Genomic DNA, 24,169 nt, shown 5'->3' with positions numbered 1-24,169 from the left:
ATCTTCCTTTGAAAGATTATAAAATAGCTTTTCTCCTTTTTAAAGGAATAAACATACATAGTAATGGCTCGGACATACATACACAAGCATACCTTGGAGATACTGTGTGTTCGGTTCCAAGTCCACTGCGATAAAGTGACTATTACAGTAAAGCAAGTTACATGAATTTTTCGGTTTCCCGGTGTGTAAAAAAGTTGTTTACACTATACAACTTATTAAATGTGCAACTATATTAAATGTGCAGTGGCATTATGTCTAAGAAAATAATGCAAATGCCTTAATTAAAAAATATTTTATTGCTAAAAAATGCTAACCATCATCTGAGCCTTCAGCGAGTCAGAATCTTTTTGCTGGTTGAGGATCTTGCCTCAAGTTGATGACTGCTTGACTGATAAGGAGGGTGGTGGTTGCTGAGGGCTGGGGTGCCTGCGGCAGTTTCTTAAAATAAGACAATGGTTTGTCACATCAGTTGACTCTTCCTTTCACAAATGAGCTCTCTGTAGTGGGTGATGCTGTTTGTTAGCATTTTACCCACAGTGAGCTTCTTTCAAAATTGGAGTCAATCCTCTCAAACCCTGCCACTGCTTTATCAACTAAGTTTATATAATATTCTAAATCCTTTGTTGTCATTTCAGCAATCTTCACAGCATCTTTGCTAGTAGCAGATTTTATCCCAAGAAACCATTCTCTTTGCTCATCCATTAGAAGCAACTCCTCATCTGTTCAAGTTTAATTGCGAGATCACAGCAATTCAGTCACATCTTCAGGCTCTACTTCTGATTCTAGTTCTCTTGCTGTTTGCACCACATCGGCAGTTACTTCCTCCACTGAAGTCTTGAACTCCTCAAAGTCATCCATGAGGGTTGGAATCCACTTCAAACTTCTGTTTATGTTGGTATTTTGACCTCTTCCCATGAATCATGACTTTTCTTAATGGCATATAGAATAGTGAATCCTTTCCAGAAGCTTTCAATTTACTTTGCTCAGATCCATCAGAGGAATCACTATCTATGGCAGCTATAGCCAAATGAAATGTATTTCTTAAGTAATAAGACTTGAAAGTTGAAATGACTCCTTGATCCATGGGCTGCAGATAGATGTTGTGTTAGCAGGCATTAAAACAACACGAGGGCTTCCCTGGTGGCGCAGTGGTTGAGAGTCCGCCTGCCGATGCAGGGGACGCGGGTTCATGCGACGGTTCGGGAAGATCCCACATGCCGCAGAGCGGCTGGGCCCGTGAGCCATGGCCACTGAGCCTATGCGTCCGGAGCCTGTGCTCCTCAACGGGAGAGGCCACAACGGTGAGAGGCCCACGTACCACTACAAAAAAACAAACAAACAAAAAAAAAAACAACATGAATCTCTTTGTACATCTCCGTCAGAGCTCTTGGATGATCAGCTGCAGTGTCAGTGAGCAGTAGTAGTTTGGAAGGAGTCTTTTTTTTCTGAGCAGTAGGTTTCAACAGTGGGCTTAAAATATTCAGCAAATCATGTTGTTGTCAGATGTGCTGTCGTCCAGGCTTTGTTTTTCCATTTATAGAGCACAGGCAGAGGAGATTTACTGTAATTCTTAAGGGCCCTAGGATTTTCAGAATGGTAAATGAATATTGGCTTCAGCTTAAACTCACTAGCTGCATTAGCCCCTAACAAGAGAGTCAGCCTGTCCTTTGAAGCTTTGTAGTCAGGCATTGACTTCTCTCTAGCTATGAAAACCCTAGATGGCATCTTCTTCTAATATAAGGCTATTTTATCTATATGAGAATCTGTTGTATACTGTATTTACCTTCATTAATTATCTTAACTAGATCTTCTGGCTGACTTCCCATAGCTTCTACCTCAACACTTGCTGCTTCACCTTGCATTTTCTTGTCATGGCGACGGCTTCTTTCCTTAGCTGCATACTTCTGTAGCTTCCTCACTTCTCTCAGCCTTCATAGAATTGAGGTAGGACCTTGCTCTGAATTAGGCTTTGGCATAAGGGAATGTTGTGGTTAGTTTGATCTCTGCAGAGCTCTAGAACTTACTACATGTCACCAACATGGCCACTGTCTTATCATTTGGGTATTCACTGGAGTAGCACTTTTAATTTTCTTCGAGAACTTTTCCTTTGCATTCACAACTTGGATAATGTTTGGTGCGAGAGGCCTAGCTTTTGGCCTATCTTGGCTTTTGACATGCTTTCCTCACTATGCTTAATCATTTTCAGCTTTTGATTTTAAAGTGAGAGACATGACTCTTCCTTTCACTTGAACACTTAGAGGCCATTGTAAGGTTATTAATTGTCCTAATTTCCATACTGTTGTGTCTCAGGGATTAGGGAGGCCCAAGGAAATGGAGAGACAGTGGAATGGCCAGATGGTGGAGCACAACAAGAAACACAACATCAAGTTTCTTGTCTTATATGGGCAATGTTCATGGTGCCCCCAAACAATTGCAATAGTAACATCAAAGATCACTTGATCACGGATCACCATAACAGCTATAATAATAATGGAGATTGAAGTTTTGTGAGACTTACCAAAATGTGGCACAGAGGAATGAAATTAGGAAATGTTATTGGAAAAATGGCTCCAATAGACTTTCTGGTTGCCACAGATCTTCAATTTGTAAGAAATGCAATATCTGCAAAGTGCAATAAAATGAGGTAGGCCTGTAATAGTAAATAACACTGTGCTTTCCCAAGTTCACATATTTAGCAATTACTGCTGAAAATTAGGAAGTAAATTCCAAAAGACTTTTGTGCGATCAGAATAGGTCATTTTATTATAGATGATTTTTGATTACTTTGGGCTTAATATTATGCTAAGTTCTTAGGCTCTGTGTAAATAAGACATTCCTTATCCCAGAAGACTCCATGGTCTATCTAGATAGAGGGAGGAAGAAGACATGGAAATAGCGGACACTCATTCATTCATTCATTCATTCACACACACACATACATATAACACACATTACCTCCCATACACCAGCCACTATGCTCACTCTCCTTAGTTCCGTACGACGCTTATCACAACACTGTGAGGCAGATGTTATTATCCGCCTTTCGAAGATGAATAAACAGAGGCTCAGAGAATTCCTGAACCACAAATTCAGTCTTAAATGAATCAAGAATTCATGATCTTTCCAATAAAATAATGTCTATTATGAAAATACATGCAGAATGCTATGAGAATATTGAAAAGGAAGCAATTCAATTTTAGTTGGTGACGTGGGAGTACGGGAAGGGAATAAATTCAGTTGTAAGATTGGTGAGGAAAGATTTCAGAGAGGGACCAGGCTATGAAATACGAGTTAAAGTATGTCATGTGGGCAAAGTGTGGGGAAGTTTATTCTAGGCAAGGAAAAACACAGAGGCAGGAATCATAATGGTGTGTCTGGAGGAATATGCAGTCAGGAGCATAAAGTTGGGGTTGTGGTCTTCAGTTAGCTGAAAAGTCCACTTAAATAGAACCTCTCCTTTTCTATCAGTGACAGTTTCATGCTACAGTTCCCTCTCCTGAGCCTACCGCAGTCCCTGCCTCTGCTCCTTTATACTCATTGACTTACTTCTTTTCACATTACCTTGACATAGCCAGAACCTGTATCCCCATATTATAGACGTGAGAACTGACATAAGAGAATAAGTAAGTGAGTTCATTGGTTCATGGAGATTAATCGATATGGAGGGAGCTGTAAAAACTAGTCGAGCTGACCACGAAGTAAGCAGTCTTTTTTTGTCTTAGGGTTATCTAGTTTGTGCTTAAATTCTTTTAGCAGTGGGATGCTCATTAATTTTAAGGCAATAATTCCATTGTTCAGCGACTCTGACAAAAATTTTATAAATAAAAACGCTGTACCTCAACCACATGCAAAACAGAGGTATCATTAAATGTATTAATTTTTAAAAATTTTTATTTATTTATTTTTAATCTTTATTGGAGTATAATTGCTTTACAATGGTGTGTTAGTTTCTGCTTTATAACAAAGTGAATCAGTTATACATATACATATGTTCCCATATCTCTTCCCTCTTGCGTCTCCCTCCCTCCCACTCTCCCTGTCCCACCCCTCCAGGCGGTCACAAAGCACCGAGCTGATCTTCCTGTGCTACGCGGCTGCTTCCCACTAGCTATCTGCCTTACGTTTGGTAGTGTATATATGTCCATGCGTCTCTCTCGCATTGTCACAGCTTCCCCTTCCCCATATCCTCAAGTCCATTCTCTACTAGGTCTGTGTCTTTATTCCTGTCTTACCCCTAGGTTCTTCATGACATTTTTTTTTCTTAAATTCCAGATATACGTGTTAGCATACGGTATTTGTCTTTCTCTTTCTGACTTACTTCACTCTGTATGACAGAATCTAGGTCTATCCACCTCATTACAAATAGCTCAATTTCATTTCTTTTTATGGCTGAATAATATTCCATTGTATATATGTGCCACATCTTCTTTATCCATTCATCCAATGATGGACATTTAGGTTATTTCTATCTCCTGGCTATTGTAAATAGAGCTGCAATGAACATTTTGGTACATGACTCTTTTTGAATTATGGTTTTCTCAGGGTATATGCCCAGTAGAGGGATTGCTGGGTCATATGGTAGTTCTATTTGTAGTTTTTTAAGGAACCTCCATACTGTTCTCCATAATGGCTGTACCAATTCGCATTCCCACCACCAGTGCAAGAGTGTTCCCTTTTCTCCACACCCTCTCCAGCATTTATTATTTGTAGATTTTTTGATGATGGCCATTCTGACTGGTGTGAGATGATATCTCATTGTAGTTTTGATTTGCATTTCTCTAATGATTAATGATGTTGAGCATTCTTTCATGTGTTTGTTGGCAGTCTGTATATCTTCTTTGGAGAAATGTCTATTTAGGTCTTCTGCCCATTTTCGGATTGGGTTGTTTGTTTTTTTGTCATTGAGCTGCATGAGCTGCTTATAAATTTTGGAGATTAATCCTTTGTCAGTTGCTTTGTTTGCAAATATTTTCTCCCATTCTGAGGGTTGTCTTTTGGTGTTGTTTATGGTTTCCTTTGCTGTGCAAAAGCTTTGAAGTTTCATTAGGTCCCATTTGTTTATTTTTGTTTCCATTTCTCTAGGAGGTGGGTCAAAAAGGATCTTGCTGTGATTTATGTCGTAGAGTGTTCTGCCTGTGTTTTCCTCTAAGAGTTTTATAGTTTCTGGCCTTACATTTAGGTCTTTAATCCATTTTGAGCTTATTTTTGTGTATGGTGTTGGGGAGTGATCTAATCTTATACTTTTATATGTACCTGTCCAGTTTTCCCAGCACCACTTATTGAAGAGGCTGTCCTTCCTCCACTGTACATTCTTGCCTCCTTTATCAAAGATAAGGTGACCATATGTGCGTGGGTTTATCTCTGTGCTTTCTATCCTGTTCCATTGATCTATCTTTCTGTTTTTGTGCCAGTACCATACTGTCTTGATTACTGTAGCTTTGTAGTATAGTCAGAAGTCAGGGAGCCTGATTCTTCCAGCTCCGTTTTTCGTTCGCAAGATTGCTTTGGCTATTCAGGGTCTTTTGTGTTTCCATTCAAGTTGTGAAAATTTCTGTTCTAGTTCTGTGAAAAATGCCAGTGGTAGTTTGATAGGGATTGCAGTGAATCTGTAGATTGCTTTGGGTAGTAGAGTCATTTTCACAATGTTGATTCTTCCAATCCAAGAACATGGTATATCTCTCCATCTATTTGTATCATCTTTAATTTCTTTCATCAGTGTCTTATAATTTTCTGCATACAGGTCTTTTGTCTCCTTAGGTAGGTTTATTCCTAGATATTTTATTCTTTTTGTTGCAATGGTAAATGGGAGTGTTTTCTTGATTTCACTTTCAGATTTTTCATCATTAGTGTATAGGAATGCAAGAGATTTCTGTGCATTAATTTTGTATCCTACTTTACCAAATTCATTGATTAGCTCTAGTAGTTTTCTGGTAGCATCTTTAAGATTCTCTGTGTATAGTATCATGTCATGTGCAAACAGTGACAGCTTTACTTCTTCTTTTCCGATTTGGATTCCTTTTATTTCCTTTTCTTCTCTGATTGTTGTGGCTAAAACTTCCAAAACTATGTTGAATATGAGTGGTGAGAGTGGGCAACCTTGTCTTGTTCCTGATCTTAGTGGAAATGCTTTCAGTTTTTCACCATTGAGGACGATGTTGGCTGTGGGTTTGTCATATATGGCCTTTATTATGTTGAGGAAATTTCCCTCCATGCCTACTTTCTGGAGGGTTTTTATCATAAATGGGTGTTGAATTTTGTCGAAAGCTTTCTCTGCATTTATTGAGATGATCATATGGTTTTTCTTCTTCAATTTGTTAATATGGTTTATCAGATTTATTGATTTGCATATACTGAAGAATCCTTGCTTTCCTGGAATAAACCCCACTTGTTCATGGTGTATGATCCTTTTAATGTGCTGTTGGATTCTGTTCGCTAGTATTTTGTTGAGGATATTTGCATCTGTGTTCATCAGTGATATTGGCCTGTAGTTTTCTTTCTTTGTGACATCTTTGTCTGGTTTTGGTATCAAGGTGATGGTGGCCTCGTAGAAATAATTTGGGAGTTTCATCCCTCTGCTGTATTTTGGAAGAGTTTGAGAAGGATAGGTGTTAGCTCTTTTGTAAATGTTTGATAGAATTCGCCTGTGAAGCCATCTGGTCCTGCGCTTTTGTTTGTTGGAAGATTTTTAATCACAGTTTCAATTTCAGTGCTATTGATTGGTCTGTTTATATTTTCTATTTCTTCCTGATTAAGTCTTGGCAGGTTGTGCATTTCTAAGAATTTGTCCATTTCTTCCAGGTTGTCCATTTCATTGGCATAGAGTTGCTTGTAGTAATCTCTCATGATCTTTTGTATTTCTGCAGTGTCAGTTGTTACTTCTCCTTTTTCATTTCTAATTCTGTTGATTTGAGTCTTCTCCCTTTTTTCCTTGATGAGTCTGGCTAATGGTTTATCAGTTTTGTTTATCTTCTCAAAGAACCAGCTTTTAATTTTATTGATCCTTACTATCGTTTCCTTCATTTCTTTTTCATTTATTTCTGATCTGATCTTTATGATTTCTTTTCTTCTGCTAACTTTGGGGTTTTTTTGTTCATGTTTCTCTAATTGCTTTAGGTGCAAGGTTAGGTTGTTTATTCGAGATGTTTCCTCTTTCTTAAGGTAGGATTGTATTGCTATAAACTTCCGTCTTACAACTGCTTTTGCTACATCCCATAGGTTTTGGGTAGTCGTGTCTCCATTGTCATTTATTCCTAGGTATTTTTTGATTTCCTCTTTGATTTCATCAGTGATCACTTCGTTATTAAGTAGTGTATTGTATAGCCTCCATGTGTTTGTATTTTTTTACAGATCTTTTCCTGTAATTGATATCTAGTGTCATAGCGTTGTGGTCAGAAAAGATATTTGATACAATTTCAATTTTCTTAAATTTACGAAGGCTTCATTCGTGACCCAAGGTATGATCTATCCTGGAGAATGTTCCATGAGCACTTGAGAAAAATGTGTATTCTGTTGTTTTGGGATGGAATGTCCTATAAATATCAATTAAGTCAATGTTGTTTAATATATCACATAAAGCTTGTGTTTCCTTATTTATTTTCCTTTTGGATGATGTGTCCATTGGTGAAAGTGGGTTGTTAAAGTCCCCTGCTCTGAATGTGTTACTGTCGGTTTCCCCGTTTATGGCTTTTAGTGTTTGCCTTATGTATTGAGGTGCTCCTATATTGGGTGCATAAATATTTACAACTGTTATATCTTCTTCTGGGATCAGTCCCTTGATCATTATGTAGTGTCCTTCTTTGTCTCTTCTAATAGTCTTTATTTTAAAGTCTATTTTGTCTGATATGACAATTGTTACTCCAGCTTTCTTTTGGTTTCCATTTGCGTGGAATATCTTTTTCCATCCCCTCACTTTCAGTCTGTCTGTGTCTCTAGGTCTGAAGTGGGCCTCTTGTAGACAGCATATATATGGGTCTTGTTTTTGTATCCATTCAGCCAGTCTGTGTCTTTCGGTGGGAGCATTTAATCCATTTACATTTAAGGTAATTATCGATATTTATGTTCCTATTTCCATTTTCTTAATTGTTTTGGGTTTGTTATTGTAGGTCTTTTCCTTCTCTTGCGTTTCTTGCCTAGAGAAGTTTCTTTAGCAGTTGTTGTAATGCTGGTTTGGTGGTGCTGAACTCCCTCAGCTTTTGCTTGTCTGTAAAGGTTTTAATTTCTCCATCAAATCTGAATGATGTCCTTGCTGGGTAGAGTAATCTTGGTTGTAGGTTTTTCTCCTTCATCACTTTAAATATGTCCTGCCAGGCCCTTCTGGCTTGCAGAGTTTCTGCTGAAAGATCAGTTGTTAACCTTATGGGGATTCCCTTGTGTGTTATTTTTCCCTTGCTGCTTTTAATATGTTTTCTTTGTATTTATTTTTATTTTTTTTGTGGTACGCGGGCCTCTCACTGTTGTGGCCTCTCCCACTGCGGAGCACAAGCTCTGGACGCGTAGGCTCAGCGGCCATGGCTCACGGGTCCAGCCGCTCCGCGGCATGTGGTATCTTCCCAGTCCGGGGCACGTACCTGTGTCCCGTGCATCGGCAGGCGGACTCTCAACCACTGTGCCACCAGGGAAGCCCTGTATTTAACTTTTGACAGTTCGATTAATACATGTCTTGACCTGTTTCTCCTTGGATTTATTCTGTATGTGACTCTCTGTGCTTTCTGGACTTGATTAACTATGTCCTTTCCCATATTAGGGAAGTTTTCAACTATAATCTCTTCAAATATTTTCTCAGTCCCTTTCTTTTTCTCTTCTTCTTCTGGGACCCTTATACTTCGAATATTGGTGCGTTTAATGTTGTTACAGAGGTCTCTGAGACTGTCCTGAGTTCTTTTAATCCTTTTTCTTTATTCTGCTCTGCAGCAGGTATTTCCACTGTTTTATCTTCCAGGTCACTTATCTGTTCTTCTGCCTCAATTATTCTGCTACTGATCCCATCTAGAGTATTTTTAAATTTCATTTATTATGTTGTTCATCGTTGCTTGTTTCATCTTTAGTTCTTCTAGGTTCTTGTTAAATGTTTATTGCATTTTCTGTATTCTGTTTCCAAGATTTTGGATCATCTTTACTATCATTATTCTGAATTCTTTTTCAGGTAGACTGCCTATTTCCTCTTCATTTGTTAGTTCTGGTGGGTTTTTATCTTGCTCCTTCATCTGCTGTGTGTTTTTCTGTCTTCTCATTTTGCTTATCTTACTGTGTTTGGGGTCTCCTTTTTGCAGGCTGCAGGTTCGTAGTTCCTGTTGTTTTTAGTGCCTGTCCCCAGTGGCTAAAGTTGGTTCAGTGGGTTGTGTAGGCTTCCTGGTGGAGGGGACTAGTGCCTGTGTTCTGGTGGATTAGGCTGGATCTTGTCTTTCTGGTGGGCAGGCCCACATCTGGTGGTGTGTTTTGGGGTGTCTGTGTACTTGTTATGATTTTTGGCAGCCTCTCTGCTAATGGGTGGGGATGTGTTCCTGTCTTGCTAGTTGTTTGGCATTGGGTGTCCAGCACTGTAGCTTGCTGGTTGTTGAGTAAAGCTGGGTGTTGGTGTTGAGATGGAGATCTCTGGGAGATTTTCGCCGTTTGATATGTGGAGCTGGGAGGTCTCTTGTGGACCAGTGTCCTGAAGTTGGCTCTCCCACGTCAGAGGCACAGCACTGACTCCTGGCTGCAGCGCGAAGAGCCTTTCATCCACAGGGCTCAGAATAAAAGGGAGAAAAAGTAGAAAGAAAGAAAGAAAGGAAGGAAGGAAGGAAGAAATAAAATAAATTAAAGTAAGATAAAGTAAAATAAAGTAATTATAATAAAAAATAATTATTAGGAAAAAAATTTTTTTAGAAAAGTAAAAGCAAACAAACAAACAAAACAAAAAAACCGGACAGGTAGATAGCTAGGGGGAAGCAGCCGCAAGGCACAGGGATATTAGCTCGGGGCTTTGGGACAGCCTGGAGGGGTGGGATGGGGAGAGTGGGAGGGAGGGAGACGCAAGAGGGAAGACGTATGGGAACATATGTATATGTCTAGCTGATTCACTTTGTTATAAAGCAGAAACTAACATACCATTGTAGAGCAATTATACCCCAATAAAGATGGTTAAAGAAATAAATAAAAAAAAAAAAAAAAACAAAAAAAAACGGACGGATAGAGCCCTAGGACAAATGGTGAAAGCAAAGCTATACAGACAAAATCTCACACAGAAGCATACACATACACATTCACAAAAAGAGGAAAAGGGGAAAAAATAATAAATCTTGCTCTCAAAGTCCACCTCCTCAATTTGGGATGATTCGTTGTCTGTTCAGGTATTCCAGGGATGCAGGGTACATCAAGTTGATTGTGGAGCTTTAATACGCTGCTTCTGAGGCTGCAGGGAGGTTTCCCTTTTTCTTCTTTGTTCGCACAGGTCCCGGGGCTCACTTGATTTTGGCCCCGCCTCTGCGTATAGGTCGCTGGAGGGCATCTGTTTTTCGCTCAGACAGGACAGGGTTAAAGGAGCAGCTGATTCGGGGGCTCTGGCTCACTCAGGCCAGGGGGAGGTAGGGGCATGGTGTGGGATGAGCCTGCGGCGGCAGAGGCTGGCAGGACGTTGTTCCAGCCTGAGGCACGCCGTGCGTTCTCCTGCGGAAGTTGTCCCTGGATCCCGGGACCCTGGCAGTGGCGGGCTGCACAGGCTCCCCGGAAGGGAGGTGTGGATAGTGACCTGTGCTCGCACACAGGCTTCTTGGTGGCGGCAGCAGCAGCAGCCTTAGCGTCTCATGCCCGTCTCTGTGGTCCGCGCTGTTAGCCATGGCTCGCGCCCGTCTCTGGAGCTCCTTTAAGTAGCGTTTTTAATCCCCTCTCCTCACTAACCAGGAAACAAAGGGAAGAAAAATTCTCTTGCCTCTTTGGCAGGTCCAGACTTTTCCCTGGACTCCCTCCCGGCTAGCCGTGGTGCACTAACCCCCTGCAGGCTGTATTCATGCCGCCAACCCCAGTCCTCTCCCTGCGCTCCGACCGAAGCCCGAGCCTCAGCTCCCGCCGGCCCCGCAGGTGAGCAGACAAGCCTCTCGGGCTGGTGAGTGCTGTTCGGCACCGATCCACTGTGCGGGAATCTCTCCGCTTTGCCGTCAGCACCCCTGTTGCTGTGCTCTCCTCCGCGGCTCCAAAGCTTCCCCCCTCCGCCACCTGTAGTCTCCACCCGCGAAGGGGCTTCCTAGTGTGTGGAAACCTTTCCTCCTTCACAGCTGCCTCCCAGTGGTGCATGTCCCGTCCCTATTCTTTTGTCTCTGTTTAATTTTTCTTTTGCCCTACCCAGGTACGTGGGGAGTTTCTTGCCTTTTGGGAGGTCTGAGGTCTTTTGCCAGCGTTCAGTGGGTGTTCTGTAGGAGTTGTTCCACGTGTAGTTGTATATCTGATGTATTTTCTGAGCGATGAGAAGTGCTTCCAGACACCAGAACTCCAGGCTAAGATCAGAGGAACAGGACAGATTGCTTACATTTCCCCTGAAATGGCTGCTAGTGTTGGAGGGTCTCCTGCAGAGGCTGGGAGTGGCTCTGTTTCACCGTGGGGACAAGGACACTGGCAGCAGAAGTTCTGGGACGTACTCCTTGATGTGAGCCCTCCCAGAGTCTTTCATTAGCCCCACCGAAGAGCCCATGTTGGCAGTGTTCTTTATTTTCGTTGTGGTGGTTTTACAGGAGTATACATTTGTCAGATACCATCTCATCAAACTGCCTCTTGGATAAGTTCAAGTGCATTACCGTGGCACATATACCCTTTCTTATCTGGTCTTATCCTACCTTTCTAGCCCTACTGCTTTCCTTCCCTTGTAAGTACCTAGTTCTGATTTCATTGTATGCCTACTATGTGCCAGGTGCTCTTCTAGTCGTTTAAGGATAGGCTTGACATTAAAATGTTTGTTAAGCTTTTACGGTAAGCAGCTTCAGGGGTTAAAAAAATACAGTCCCCAAAGGACAAATTAAGCAGTTGGGTAGTATGACAGAAAGCCACCACCTTTAGACAGAAGTGATTATTAAGGTAATCTAGTATGAAGCAGTAGTTCTGTGGCAAAGCTGTGGATTATGGACAGTCCACAGCAACATCTAGCTGGTACCAACATGCTTGATAGCTAAGCCATTTCTTCTATTCCTCCATCCCTCTCATCTTCAGATTCTACCATTTATTAAGCTCCATAGGAGTGTTTCTAATTTTATATGCATAAAAATCACCTTGGGAAGGGAATGGGGGATTGATTAAATGTATAAGTCCTGGGCCAAATACTATAGATTTAGATTCTAATTCTATAATGGGGTAGAGCCCACAAATCTGCATTTTTGAAAACAAATAGTACAGGTGATTCTGATGAAATTGAAGAACTATGTCTTAAGAAACATTGCTAAAGAGTCTTTCACAGATTACTGTCTTGTGCATCACCTTTTCCATTTTCAACATAAGCAGTTTATACTTTCCTTCACTTTTTCTTATCTTGCTGTTTTAATACCCTCTGCTAATAGGTTTCCTCTTTTCTGTTTCCCATTCAATTCTTTGCTCTACTGCTAGATTTTCTTGCTTAAAATGAATGAATAACAAGTTCCTCAATATACATGGTTGCAATCTGGCACTTAGAAGAAAGACTTTCAACAGGTATTAGTTGCTTTGTTCACTCTTTCTTTCTTGAGTCCTAGGATAGAAATTGCCTTCCTCTGTTTTTGAATAATTCATTTCCAACCGCATTCCTGCTCCATTGTTTGTTGTAGAAAATTTATGAAATGGACAAAAGTGTGGAAAAAGTAAAAATTACCAGTAATTCTACTTTTAACTACAGTTAGCATTTTGCTGCATTTACTTCCAGTTTCATTCTATGTCTGTTGTATAAATCTATGTTTTACAAATTTGAGATATACTATATTTGATGCTTTAGAAACTGCTTTTTTTTTACTTGTAGTATTATATCATCATCATTTTCCATATTTTAAAATACTCTTGAAGCACACAGTTTTTAAAGCCTGTGCTATGATTTATCGTAGCATTTTCCTTTTGCTGGTTATTTTGAGCTCCCCTCCATTCCTGATCTCTCACTATAACATAATGCAGTGAAGTTTGTTGAACCTCAGTGATTATTTTTCTACATAGAGATGCCTAGAGGTGCAATTCTGCATGAGAGGGGATGCACATTTTAAAAGTTTTAGATATATTCTACCAAATTACTCTTTAGAGAAGTCTTATTTTAAATTGCCATCAACAGTATACTAATTTATAGTCTTGCCAGTAGTTTGTGATATTAAAAAAACAAAACCAACAAAGACCTCAAGAGATCAGAGTATAAAACTCTTAGAAGAAAATATAAGGGAAAGCTTCATGACATTGGGTTTGGCAGTGATTTATTGTATATGATACCAAAATACAGGAACAAAAGAAAAAGTAAGTGAATCAGATCTCATCAGAATTTAGAAGTTGTGCATCACAGGATGCTATCCATAGAATGAAAAAGCAACCTACAGAATGGTAGAAGATATTTTTGAACCATATATCTGATAAGGGACTAATATCCAGAATATATAAAGAACTCATACAATTCAACAGCAACAAAAAACAACCCAATTAAAATTGTTCCCACTACAAAAAAGAAATGATAATAATGTGATATGATAGAGGTGTTAGCTAATGCTACAGTGGTAATCATATTTCAATGTATCAAATCAACCCATGTATACATTAAACTTACACAATGGTTATATGTCCATGATATCTTAATAAAAAAATTTTTTTAAATGGGCAAAGGACTTGAATAGTTGTTTCTCCAGAGAAGATATACAGGTGACCAGTAAACACATGGAAAGTTGCTGAACAACATGAATCATCAGCAAAATGCAAATCAAAACCACAGTGAGATACTACTTCATACCCCTTAGAATGACTGTTCTAAAAAACAACCAAACAAACAAAAAGTAGCAAGCGTTGGCAAGGATATGAAGAAATTCGAACCCTTGTGCATTGCTGGTAGGAATGTAAAATGGTGCAGCTGCTGGAGAAAGAGTATGGCAGTTCTTTAAAAAAATTAAACATAGAATTACCATATGATCCATCAATTTCACTTTTGAGTATATACCCCAAATAAATGAAAGTAGGAACTTTTACAGAAAAACAGAACAAAAAGTAGAAGCAACCCAAGTGACCATCGACTGCTGAATGGATAAGCAAAATGTGGTATGTACATACAGTAGAATATTGTTCAGCTTTAAAGAGGAATGGAATTCTGCCATATACTACAACATGGATGAATGTCGAAGACACTATGCTAAATGTTTCATAAGCCAGATGCAACAAGGACAAATATGTGTTATACCACTTACAAGAGATACCTATAATAGTCAGATTCCAGCAAGTAGATAGTGGTTACCAGGGGCTGGGGGGAGGTGGAAATGGGGAGTTATTTAATGGATACAGAGTTGCACTGTGGGCTGATGAAAAGTTTTGTAGATGGATAGTGATGGTGGTTGCACAATGTGGAATGTACTTAATGTCACTGAACTGTACACTTTAAAGTGGCACATTTTTATGGTATGTATCTTTTATTACAATAAAAAGGAAAAGAAAAAAAGCTTTGTCAGTTTAGAAATAAATGGTATCTTATGTTTTCAGTTTAGTTTTCTTTTACTCCTCAGTTAATACACTAGGTTTATTGGCTCTTTTGTATGTAAGTTTATGTTTCTATTGTGACTTTCTTTTAAATTTTTAAAAAATTTATAAGAATTTTTTATAAATGAGTTTATCCTTTCATCCATTACTTGTTTAGCAAATATTTTCCCCATTTATATTTTCATTTTATTGTGCTTTTCAAGATACAGAAGTTTTTTATTTTTACAGTATTGGACTTTTCCTTCACAGTTTTTCTTTCTGTTTGTGCTTAGGAAACCCTTCCCATTCTGACATATTACTCAGTTTCTGTATTTTCCAAAGTGCTTAACTTAGTGCCGTACACATATTGGGTAGAATGTGAACGTGAGGTTTTAGAACTGGAAGAGCCCTTAGAGGACATTTAGTCTAAATGCTTTATTTTACAGGTATGTAAACTTAAAACTCAGGGAGGCTGCCCTGCCATGATAGTTAGTAGCAGACTCCAGAACAGCCAGTCACTGTCTTTTGACTTTTAGCCCAGTCTGTTACCCACTGAACTAAAACAATTCTGCTGTATGGATAGTGAGCACAGAGTGTCTTTATTTGGGTAAAGGTTCTACAATACAAGAAGCAAAGAGGTAAACAGAAAACAAAGTTTCTAATGAAAAGTGTTTGATAATCTTTACTGATCATTATGCCTCATAAATGACTGGAACTTTTTCTCCCTGTAAAATTATTTTAAATACTTCCCTTACATGTTAGTTATAATCATTAGGTTTCTTTCTGTACTAAGGGGAACATTAATATTTAGGAAAAAAAGACTTCTGTCTTTTAATCTTACAGACACAATTAAACATCAGCCTTTATAGCAATCTTATAGAGTGTTTTGTATGCATTGTTGGGTATAATCTCAAATCCTGTAGGACCCATTGACACACTGTAAATAACCTAAAAATGAGTAGCGTTTTCTGGAATCCTTTTGTTTCAGACTGCCTACATATGCACATATTTATGATTCTTGTTGATAATTACAGGTGTTACAGAAATGATCTTTTTGTTTAAATTTATATGTTTGAGCAGCAAGATATACAAGGGCTGCATCTTTGACCATCTGAGATGGGAAGGTATAGAGGGAAAAACAATGGAACATTGCCTTGTAGTCTTTGCCATTAACTTACTACTTGTTCTTGGGTAAGTCATATCCCAGAATGATTTTAAACAGCCTCTGAGCTGGGTCCTTTCTAGCCCTGAAAGTCTAATGTTGTTGCTTCTGCTATAGAATCTTAATCTGATTTTTCTCAAAAGAATAGTTTCACAGTTGAAACAAGTGTTTGTAGGGGTTGGTGGTTTATAATGTTTAAAATAAGGAAATGAATGGAGGCAGTAGAAGATTTCTGACATTACAAAAAATGTGATTTGAACAAAGGAGGAAGAAATTCGCTTTTGAGAACTGTGCTTGAGAAAAATCCACATGATATATTATTTCTCATTTTGTTTTTTCTAGGTGACAGGTTTGATTTTCTTGTGTCTACTGGTAGACTAAGTCTCATTTTTCTTTGGGGTTGGTTCTTACTTTTTGGTGCCATGTTGTGTTGATATTTTTTAATTCAAAAAAATGGAACAAGGCGTCATTAATATGAAATGTATTCTTAGCTTTTTTAAAAAAATTAATGTGGAATTTGAGGCCCAGAGAGGGCCTATAAATTGGCTCAGTAATTAATAGTTACTTGATAGAATTGGGGTAATGCTTTTGAACCTAGTGATCATTACTTTTGTACAGTCAGTCTCAAGGAATCCCCCAAATTTCTGAACTATACTTTTGAGAATCACTGCTTTAGATGCGCCAAAATAATGTCATAAAGATGTCTCAAAAGGATCAGCCTATATGCATGAAATGTAAGGACCTGTCAAAATAAACTTCTACACTCCTTAGGGGCAAACCATTAAATGCAGACCCTCATTAATGTAATTTTCATAATGTCTTGCGTTCAGTCAAAAACTAGGAGACATGAGAAGTAGCAAAATGTGACCCATAGCCTGAATAAAAATTAGAAAATAAAAACATATTCATAAATGGCAAAAATAATGGAATTGGGAGAATTTTAAAACAGCTGTTATAAATATGTTTAAGGATTTAAAAGAAATCAAGAACTTGAATAAAGAATTGGAAAAAACCAAAGGAAAATTCTAGGACTAAAATTTAAGATCTGCAATAAAATATTTACCCTGAAGGATTTAACAGATAGATGCTATTAAAGAAAAGATCAATGAATTTGAAGACATGGCAATAAAAACAGCGTACAGTGAAGTACACACAGCAAAAATACAGGGGAGAGGGCAAAGGATGGAGCTTAAGTGACCTGTCATGCAATAAAAAGTGGCCTAATATATACGTGATTAGATTCCTCCAAACAGAGGGGCTAATAGAAAGGGGGAAATTTTAGAGAAATAATAACAGAAAACAATCCCAATTTGATGAAAACTGTAAACTTACAGATCTAAGAAGCTTAGTAACTCCAAGTAGGAGTAACTCAAAGGAAACCACATCATATTAAAACTGCTGAAAATCAGTAGTAGAAGAAAATTTAAAGTAGCCAGAGGTGAAGAGACAAGGACACATTCCATATAGGGAAAAAAAGAAGATTTTAAAATAATGACTACAGACTTCTTATCAGAAGCAATGCAAGCCAGGAAACAATTTGGTGATATTTCTAAGTGCCAGAGGAATAAAATGTCAACCTGGAATGCTATCTCCAACAAAAATATCTTTCAGAAATGAAGACTAAATAAAGATATTTTTTTCACACAAACAAAAACTACAAGAAATAGTAAAGGAAGTTCCTCAGGCCGAAAGAAAATGATACCAGATGGGAAATTAGATTAACACAAAGAAATGAGAAGCACCAGAAATGGTAACGATTTGGGTATATACAAAATATTTTCTTTCTTTTTAATTTCTTTAAGAGATAAATGACATTATAAAGTAAAAGTAAGAGCAATGTATTGTGTGTTTTGTAAATTATGTAGAGATAAATGTATGAAAACAATGCAAAGAATAGGAAAGGGGAAAGGAAGTATGCTGTTGTAAGACAAGTCCTGTGTTACTTGAAGGTGGACTCTGTGAAGTTAAATATGCATATTCTAAACCCTAGAATAATCACTAAAAATAAATCACACATAATGGTTATTAAGTCAAGGTTTGAAATGAAATGGAATATCTAAAACTGTTCGATAAATGCAAATGAAGGTAGAAAAAGATGATAAAAGAAAAAAAATCAGGACAAATAGAAAACAAATAAGACTATAGATAATTACAATAAATATAAATGATCTCACATCCTTATGAGAAAGGTAGAGATTGTGAGACTGGATAACAAAGGAAAACCAGTGATATATGTACAAGAAACCCACTTTACGTATAAAGCATAAGATTGAAATATACATATTAGAAAATAGTAATCAATATGTATGTTATATTAACAACATTATGGTATCATGCTAATATTAAGTGATGTAGACTTCTGGACAAAGAATATTATGAGGGATAAATGGGGACATTTCATAATGATGAAAATGTCAATTAATCACAAAGACGTAAGTATCCTAAATATGTGTGTATATAATAACAAAAGCTTGGAAGTATGTGAAACAAAACTAATCAATAGAACTGCAGGGAGAAAAGAACAAATCCACAATTATAATTGGAGATAACATTCCTTTCTTATAGTAATGTGCAGAACAACAGACAGAAAATATGAACAGAATATCAACCAGTTCGACCTACTTGAAATGTATAAAATGCTTCTCATAACCATAGGAAAATACATATTCTTTTCTCATGCATTTGCAACATTCATTGAGGTAGAAAATATGCTCAGCCATTAAACAAGTCACGGTGACTTAAAGTGACTTAAAAATCATGTGAGGTATGTTCTCTAACAACAGTGGAATTAAAATAGAAATCAAAGGAATCTGGAAAATCCTGATATATTTGGAAATTAAACAACATATTTCTAAGTAAAGCATAGGTCAAAGAAGAAATCACAAAGGAAATTAGAAAATATTTTGAACTGAATTGTGATGGAAACGTGGCATATCAATGTTTGTTTGATGCTAACAAAGTGGTATTGAGATGGAAGTTTATGGTTCACATGCTTAATTACAAAAGAAGGTAGTTCCAAAGGCAATGATTAAAGCTTCCAGCTAAGAAATAGGAAAAGTGTCCCTACCCCACCCCAGCCCACCCTTCTGCTTGCAGGAACCAGATTTACCTTCACCAGCTAGATTGGAAAACCTCATAATTCATAGAGGATAGAGTACAGTTGACCAATGCCCTCATTCCTTGGATAGAATACAGTTGACCATTGAACAACACTGGGGTTGGGACACCAACCTTTTGCACAGCTTAAAATCCACATATAACTTATAGTCAGGCCTCCATGTACTTCATTCCTCTGTACCTGCATTTCCTCACTCACTGATTCAACCAACTGTGAATTGTATAGTACTGTAGTATTTACTGTTGAAAAAAATCCATGTATAAGTGGACCCCCACAGTTCAAACCTGTGTTGTTCAAGGGTCAGCTGTACTCAGAAGGCTCTTGCCTCAGTAGTGTCAAGATTAGCCGTAGATTAAATACCGCACAGGTGGTACCAACATCTTAAAAGCAAAGACCCCAAAGCACTGAACTGTTTCCAGGGAACTTAACTGCCTCCCAGAACAAAGCTCAGTATATTTATAGGAATAAAAAACATTGAGCACCCATCAAGGTAAAATTCACAATGTCTCATATCCAGTAAAAAATTGCCAAGCATACAAAGAAGGAGAAAAGCTGGCCCATTCTGAGAAGAGAAATCAATTAACCAAAAACAACCCAGAATTGACATAGATGTTGGAATTCGCAGATTAAGCACATTAAAACAGTTATTATAGCTATATTACTTATGTTCAAAAAGAGAGAGGAAGGATTTAAAATCATAAGTAATTGAAAAAGTAAAAATAACCCAAATCAAATGTCTAGAGGTTAAGACCATGATGTCTTGAGATGGGATTAACAGAAGATTAGATATTCAAGAAGAACAGATTAGTGAACTTGAAGACATCACAGTAGAAACCAGTTTGGAAAAGAGTTTGACTGTTTCCTACAAAGTTAAAAATACACTGGCCATCCCTCTCTTAGGTATTTACCCAAGAGAAATGAAATCATATGTCCATCAAAGACGTGTATGTTGCTGTTCATTGCAACTTATTTGTAATAGCCTCAAACTGTGGAAAACACAACATGTCCATAACCAGTGGATAGATAAACAAATTGTTGTATATCCATACAATGGAATACTACTTAGTAATAAGAAAGGGATTATCATTACGTGTAACAATGTGGAAGAATCTCAGACAATGTATTTTGAGTGCAAGAAGCCAGATTTTAAAAGAATATTCTGAAATTCCTTCTATCTAAAATTCTGTATAATTCAAGCTAATTCACAAATCAAATCACTGGTTCCCTGGAGATGTGGTAGGGGAAGTGTGGAGGAATTAACAAGGAATTAACAAGGAATTATCATATTGAAAATGAAAGGTACCTAAAGACATTGAATGGATTATAAGACAACATTAAGAGCAAATTTAGGCCAGTAAATTTAAAGGTTACATGAAACATTAAAAAGGTAGAAAAACTCTTTTTAAAGGTGTAAGTTATTACAGCTGACAGAAGCAAAAATTTTAAATCTGAGTAACTCTACATTTAATATATAAAGTTATTGATAGTTAACAATCAAAACCTTTCCCCGAGAAAACCCAAGCCCAGATGGCTTCACTGGTAAAGTTTGTCTAATATTTAAGGAAAAAATGTTAGCAGTCATTCACAAATAGAGAAAGATGAAATGTTGCCTAATTCATTTTATGAAACCAGCATTAACCCTGATACTAAAACCAGACAAAGACATTACAGGAAAAGGAAACTTATTACAGACTATTTCTTACAACCATAGAGGCAGAAATCTTTTACAAATATTTGTAAATTGAATTCATTAAATATAATAAAAATATATACATATGTATATAATATAACTCACGGTCAAGTGGGCTTTACCCAGGACTATAAGGCTTGTTTAACAATTTGTATATAATCCATTATTGTAGTTCACCATATATTAGTACAATGAATGAAAAAATTCATTTGATCATTTCAATAGATGGAGGAAAAAGCATTTGACAGTACTTAACAATATTTAAATTTTCGTGTTTTTTAATAATTAAACTCGCAGCAAAGTAAGAATAGAAGGAAACAATCCCATGAGAGTTCTCTTTTCTCCATATCCTTTCCGCCATTTATCTCTTACTTTTTGACGGTAGCCATTCTAACACGTATGAGATGATACCTCATTATGGTTTTTGGTTTGCATTTCCCTAGTGACTAGTGATGTTGAGCATCTTTTCATGTACCTATTGGACATTTTTTTTTTTTTTTTTTGCGGTACGCGGGCCTCTCACTGTTGTGGCCTCTCCCGTTGCGGAGCACAGGCTCCAGACGAGCAGGCTCAGCAACCATGACTCACGGGTCCAGCCGCTCTGCGACATGTGGGATCCTCCCGGACCGGGGCACAAACCTGTGTCCCCTGCCTCGGCAGGCGGACTCTCAACCGCTGCGCCACCAGGGAAGCCCCCTATTGGCCATTTTTATATCTTCTTTGGAAAGATGTCTAATCAAGTCCTTTGCCCATTTTTAATTGGAGTATTTGGGGGTTTTTTGGCTATTGAATTATATGAGTTCTTTATATATTTTGGGTATTAAACCCTTATCAGATATATGGTTTGCAGTCAGTGGACTGTTCCTTGATGACATCTGCATATCTTCTCGGTTTTCGAAGTAACATACAGGAGTGCCATCTTGTGTTAAGATCTTTGGAGTCAGGCAGACCTGGATATAAAAACTGGCTCTGAAACTTGCTGCATTCTAGCGCTTCACTGCCCTAAAATATTTTGGATATTCTTAAAACAACAACTATTTATTGAGAACCTATACTGGCTAGATACTATGCTAGACACTTATGTGTGTATTACCTTAATTAATATGACTTAAAGCTAACAACCTTTTTTGAGTCCATTTTATGTATTGGACACATAGTAACACAAAGTATTTTCCATTCCGTATGTCATTTAATACAGCAACCCAATGAAGTATTGGTACTATAGTTATTATTCCTACTTTAGAGAAGAAGAAGTTGAGACCAACAGAGAAGAATTTTTTGAATATGAGGAACTCAGGTTGCTGTCACGGCTCTGGGTTTGTTTTCTATTCTTTTCTACCTGTGGAACAAAAGACTTTTTGTATTATATGTTACCCAAGCTTGTAACTGGGACTTTAACTTAAAGTCTCTTTTTGTTTTTCCTTTCCTTTAGGTTATGAATGCTAAGGGTGTCTCCAAGAGTTTAAGCAGGAAGTGTCAGGTGAAGATAAGTTTCTAAGAGGAAAGCACTGGGCAGGCTTGTAAGCGCATAAGCCCAGTTCCAGATAGGTACAGCTTTAGAAATAGCAACCTTAGTCACAAATGAAAAGGCAGTGTTTATATGTATTTGGTAAAAGAAGTATAGCTCACCTTTCTCTCATTTCCATGAACAGAACAATCCTTTGTCAGCAGTGATATTTTTGAAGGTCAAAGTTGATAAATTTTGTGCTTCTAAAATAAAATGTTGAATCACAATTCTTTTTATGATGTTTAATCGCTATCCAAAGTGCCTAGATAGGAATTTTCTTTAGGAAAGTAAAAATATGTCACTAAGGCCATGAAGGGTTTGATTGTAGCATTGCTTGCTTAGGCAGCTGTGCTTCCATAGAACTTGTATAGTGTAAGCTTCACCCGCCATCTTTTCCTTTATCAGCATGGAATTACTTTTCTTTTAATGTATAGTATAATCATTTTCTGCAGTGTTCAATCACTTAATATAAATGAAATTGAATTATGTGTTAATCTATAATTATAGACTAACCAACCTAATAAAAGCATATATATGAAATATTTGTACATTCTGATTTAATGATCTGTTTATTATACTGTAGTACCAGAAATTAGCTGGTTAATTTATAAGTAGACTCGATTCCTGAAAAGTAATTTATGGAGTACTGGGAAAATTGTGATTCCTCACTGTTTCTCATTAGCATCATTTTCATTTTTTCCTTTTTACCTTTTGGTCTTTGTCTTCACTGAATAGAATATCCTGGCCTTTGATTTGGCTCTCCTTCACAACCCGGCTATACTTCACGTTTGGTTTAAATGCAGCTGTATTTCAAGCTGGGTTTAAGTCTCATCTGTCTCACAAAACTTTCTCTATTTGATCCACCATAATTTTTTTCTTTTCTGAAATTTTGCTGCTTTTCTCTTCAGCACAGTTTAAATTGTCTTCTAGATTATATACATTGACTTTATTATTTTTTTCCAGCTACATTCATGGATGTTATCTCCTTTCACCCTTGAACCCTAGAGGTAGATAAGATAGGCAATATTATTTCCCATTTTATAGATGCAAAAAATCTTATCTTAGAGGTAGATGAGATAAACAATATTATTCCCCATTTTATAGATGCAAAAAAAAAAGGCAAGTTATTTGATTTCTTCAAGATAAGACTTCAGCCCAAGTCTTCATTCCACAATTTGCTTTCCCTATACTATAATGCCTCAAGTTTTGTACTTTACCAACTACTCCTACCATATGCTGAGCACATATAGATATTATCAGTTGGTTTAAAATAGATTATTTCCTTTCAAACCCCCAGTCACTGATATCTGTTTCTTTTTAAAAAGGTACTTAAGTAATTGTGGAGTCTTTTATCATAATGGTGGAGCCTTAGTTCTTCAATGGCACAACATGTTGTATGATCAAGATTTGAAATTTTGACTACTGAAATTTTTCATATGCATTCATCAGACAGATGTCATTGACTGTGGACCGTATGCCTAATATTAATGCTAGCTCTGGATATGAACAAATATTTATTGCATTATTTTGTTAGTAATATCTGGTCTCCTCTTTTTCGTACAGGAGAAATTAAACAGATTCTAGAAAATGAACTTCAGATACCTGTGTCTAAAATGCTGTTAAAAGGCTGGAAGACTGGAGATGTGGAAGACAGTGTGAGTTTAGTAACTGCATAAAAATAAAAGAAAATTAAGTTATGCTATTGACTAAATGATGTATAAAATTGTTTTTTATTAATGTTGTTACATATGTCAGTTGTAGGTTTGGTAATAGTAGCTGAGTTTAAGGAATCAGCAAACAATGTTTTTCAAGCTAAAACATTTTCATAGTAAACTAACAACAGTTTTAAGTGAGTTAGATATGTAAGTGGCATGTTTTTCCTACTTGTAACTATTTTATAGGAGTTAATTTGACATTCTTTTTTGAGAGCTTTTACATTTTTCTCAAACCTCATATGATGTCAGTAAGTGCCTTGGAATAATAATTTTTTTCTTAACATCTTTATTAGAGTATAATTGCTTTACAATGGTGTGTTAGTATCTGCTGTATAACAAAGTGAGTCAGCTATAC

The 24,169-nt window shown here is 37.2% G+C and overlaps 1 protein-coding gene across 1 annotated transcript in view; it reads left to right on the top strand.

Moving 5' to 3' along the window:
• The window catches only part of FAF1 (Fas associated factor 1), a 499,684-nt gene that overhangs the window by 204,844 nt on the left and 270,671 nt on the right, over nt 1-24,169 (top strand). Inside the window, exon 5 of the mRNA XM_065875930.1 lies at nt 23,663-23,754. Within this exon, the coding sequence (XP_065732002.1) occupies nt 23,663-23,754 (92 nt within the window). The remainder of the gene's footprint in view (nt 1-23,662; nt 23,755-24,169) is intronic.

This window comes from Phocoena phocoena, chromosome 1 (genome assembly GCF_963924675.1).
Source record: "Phocoena phocoena chromosome 1, mPhoPho1.1, whole genome shotgun sequence".
Lineage (NCBI taxonomy): Eukaryota > Metazoa > Chordata > Mammalia > Artiodactyla > Phocoenidae > Phocoena > Phocoena phocoena.
The sequence above is the reverse complement of the archived record's forward strand: the minus strand, read 5'-3'. Positions and strand labels throughout refer to the sequence as shown.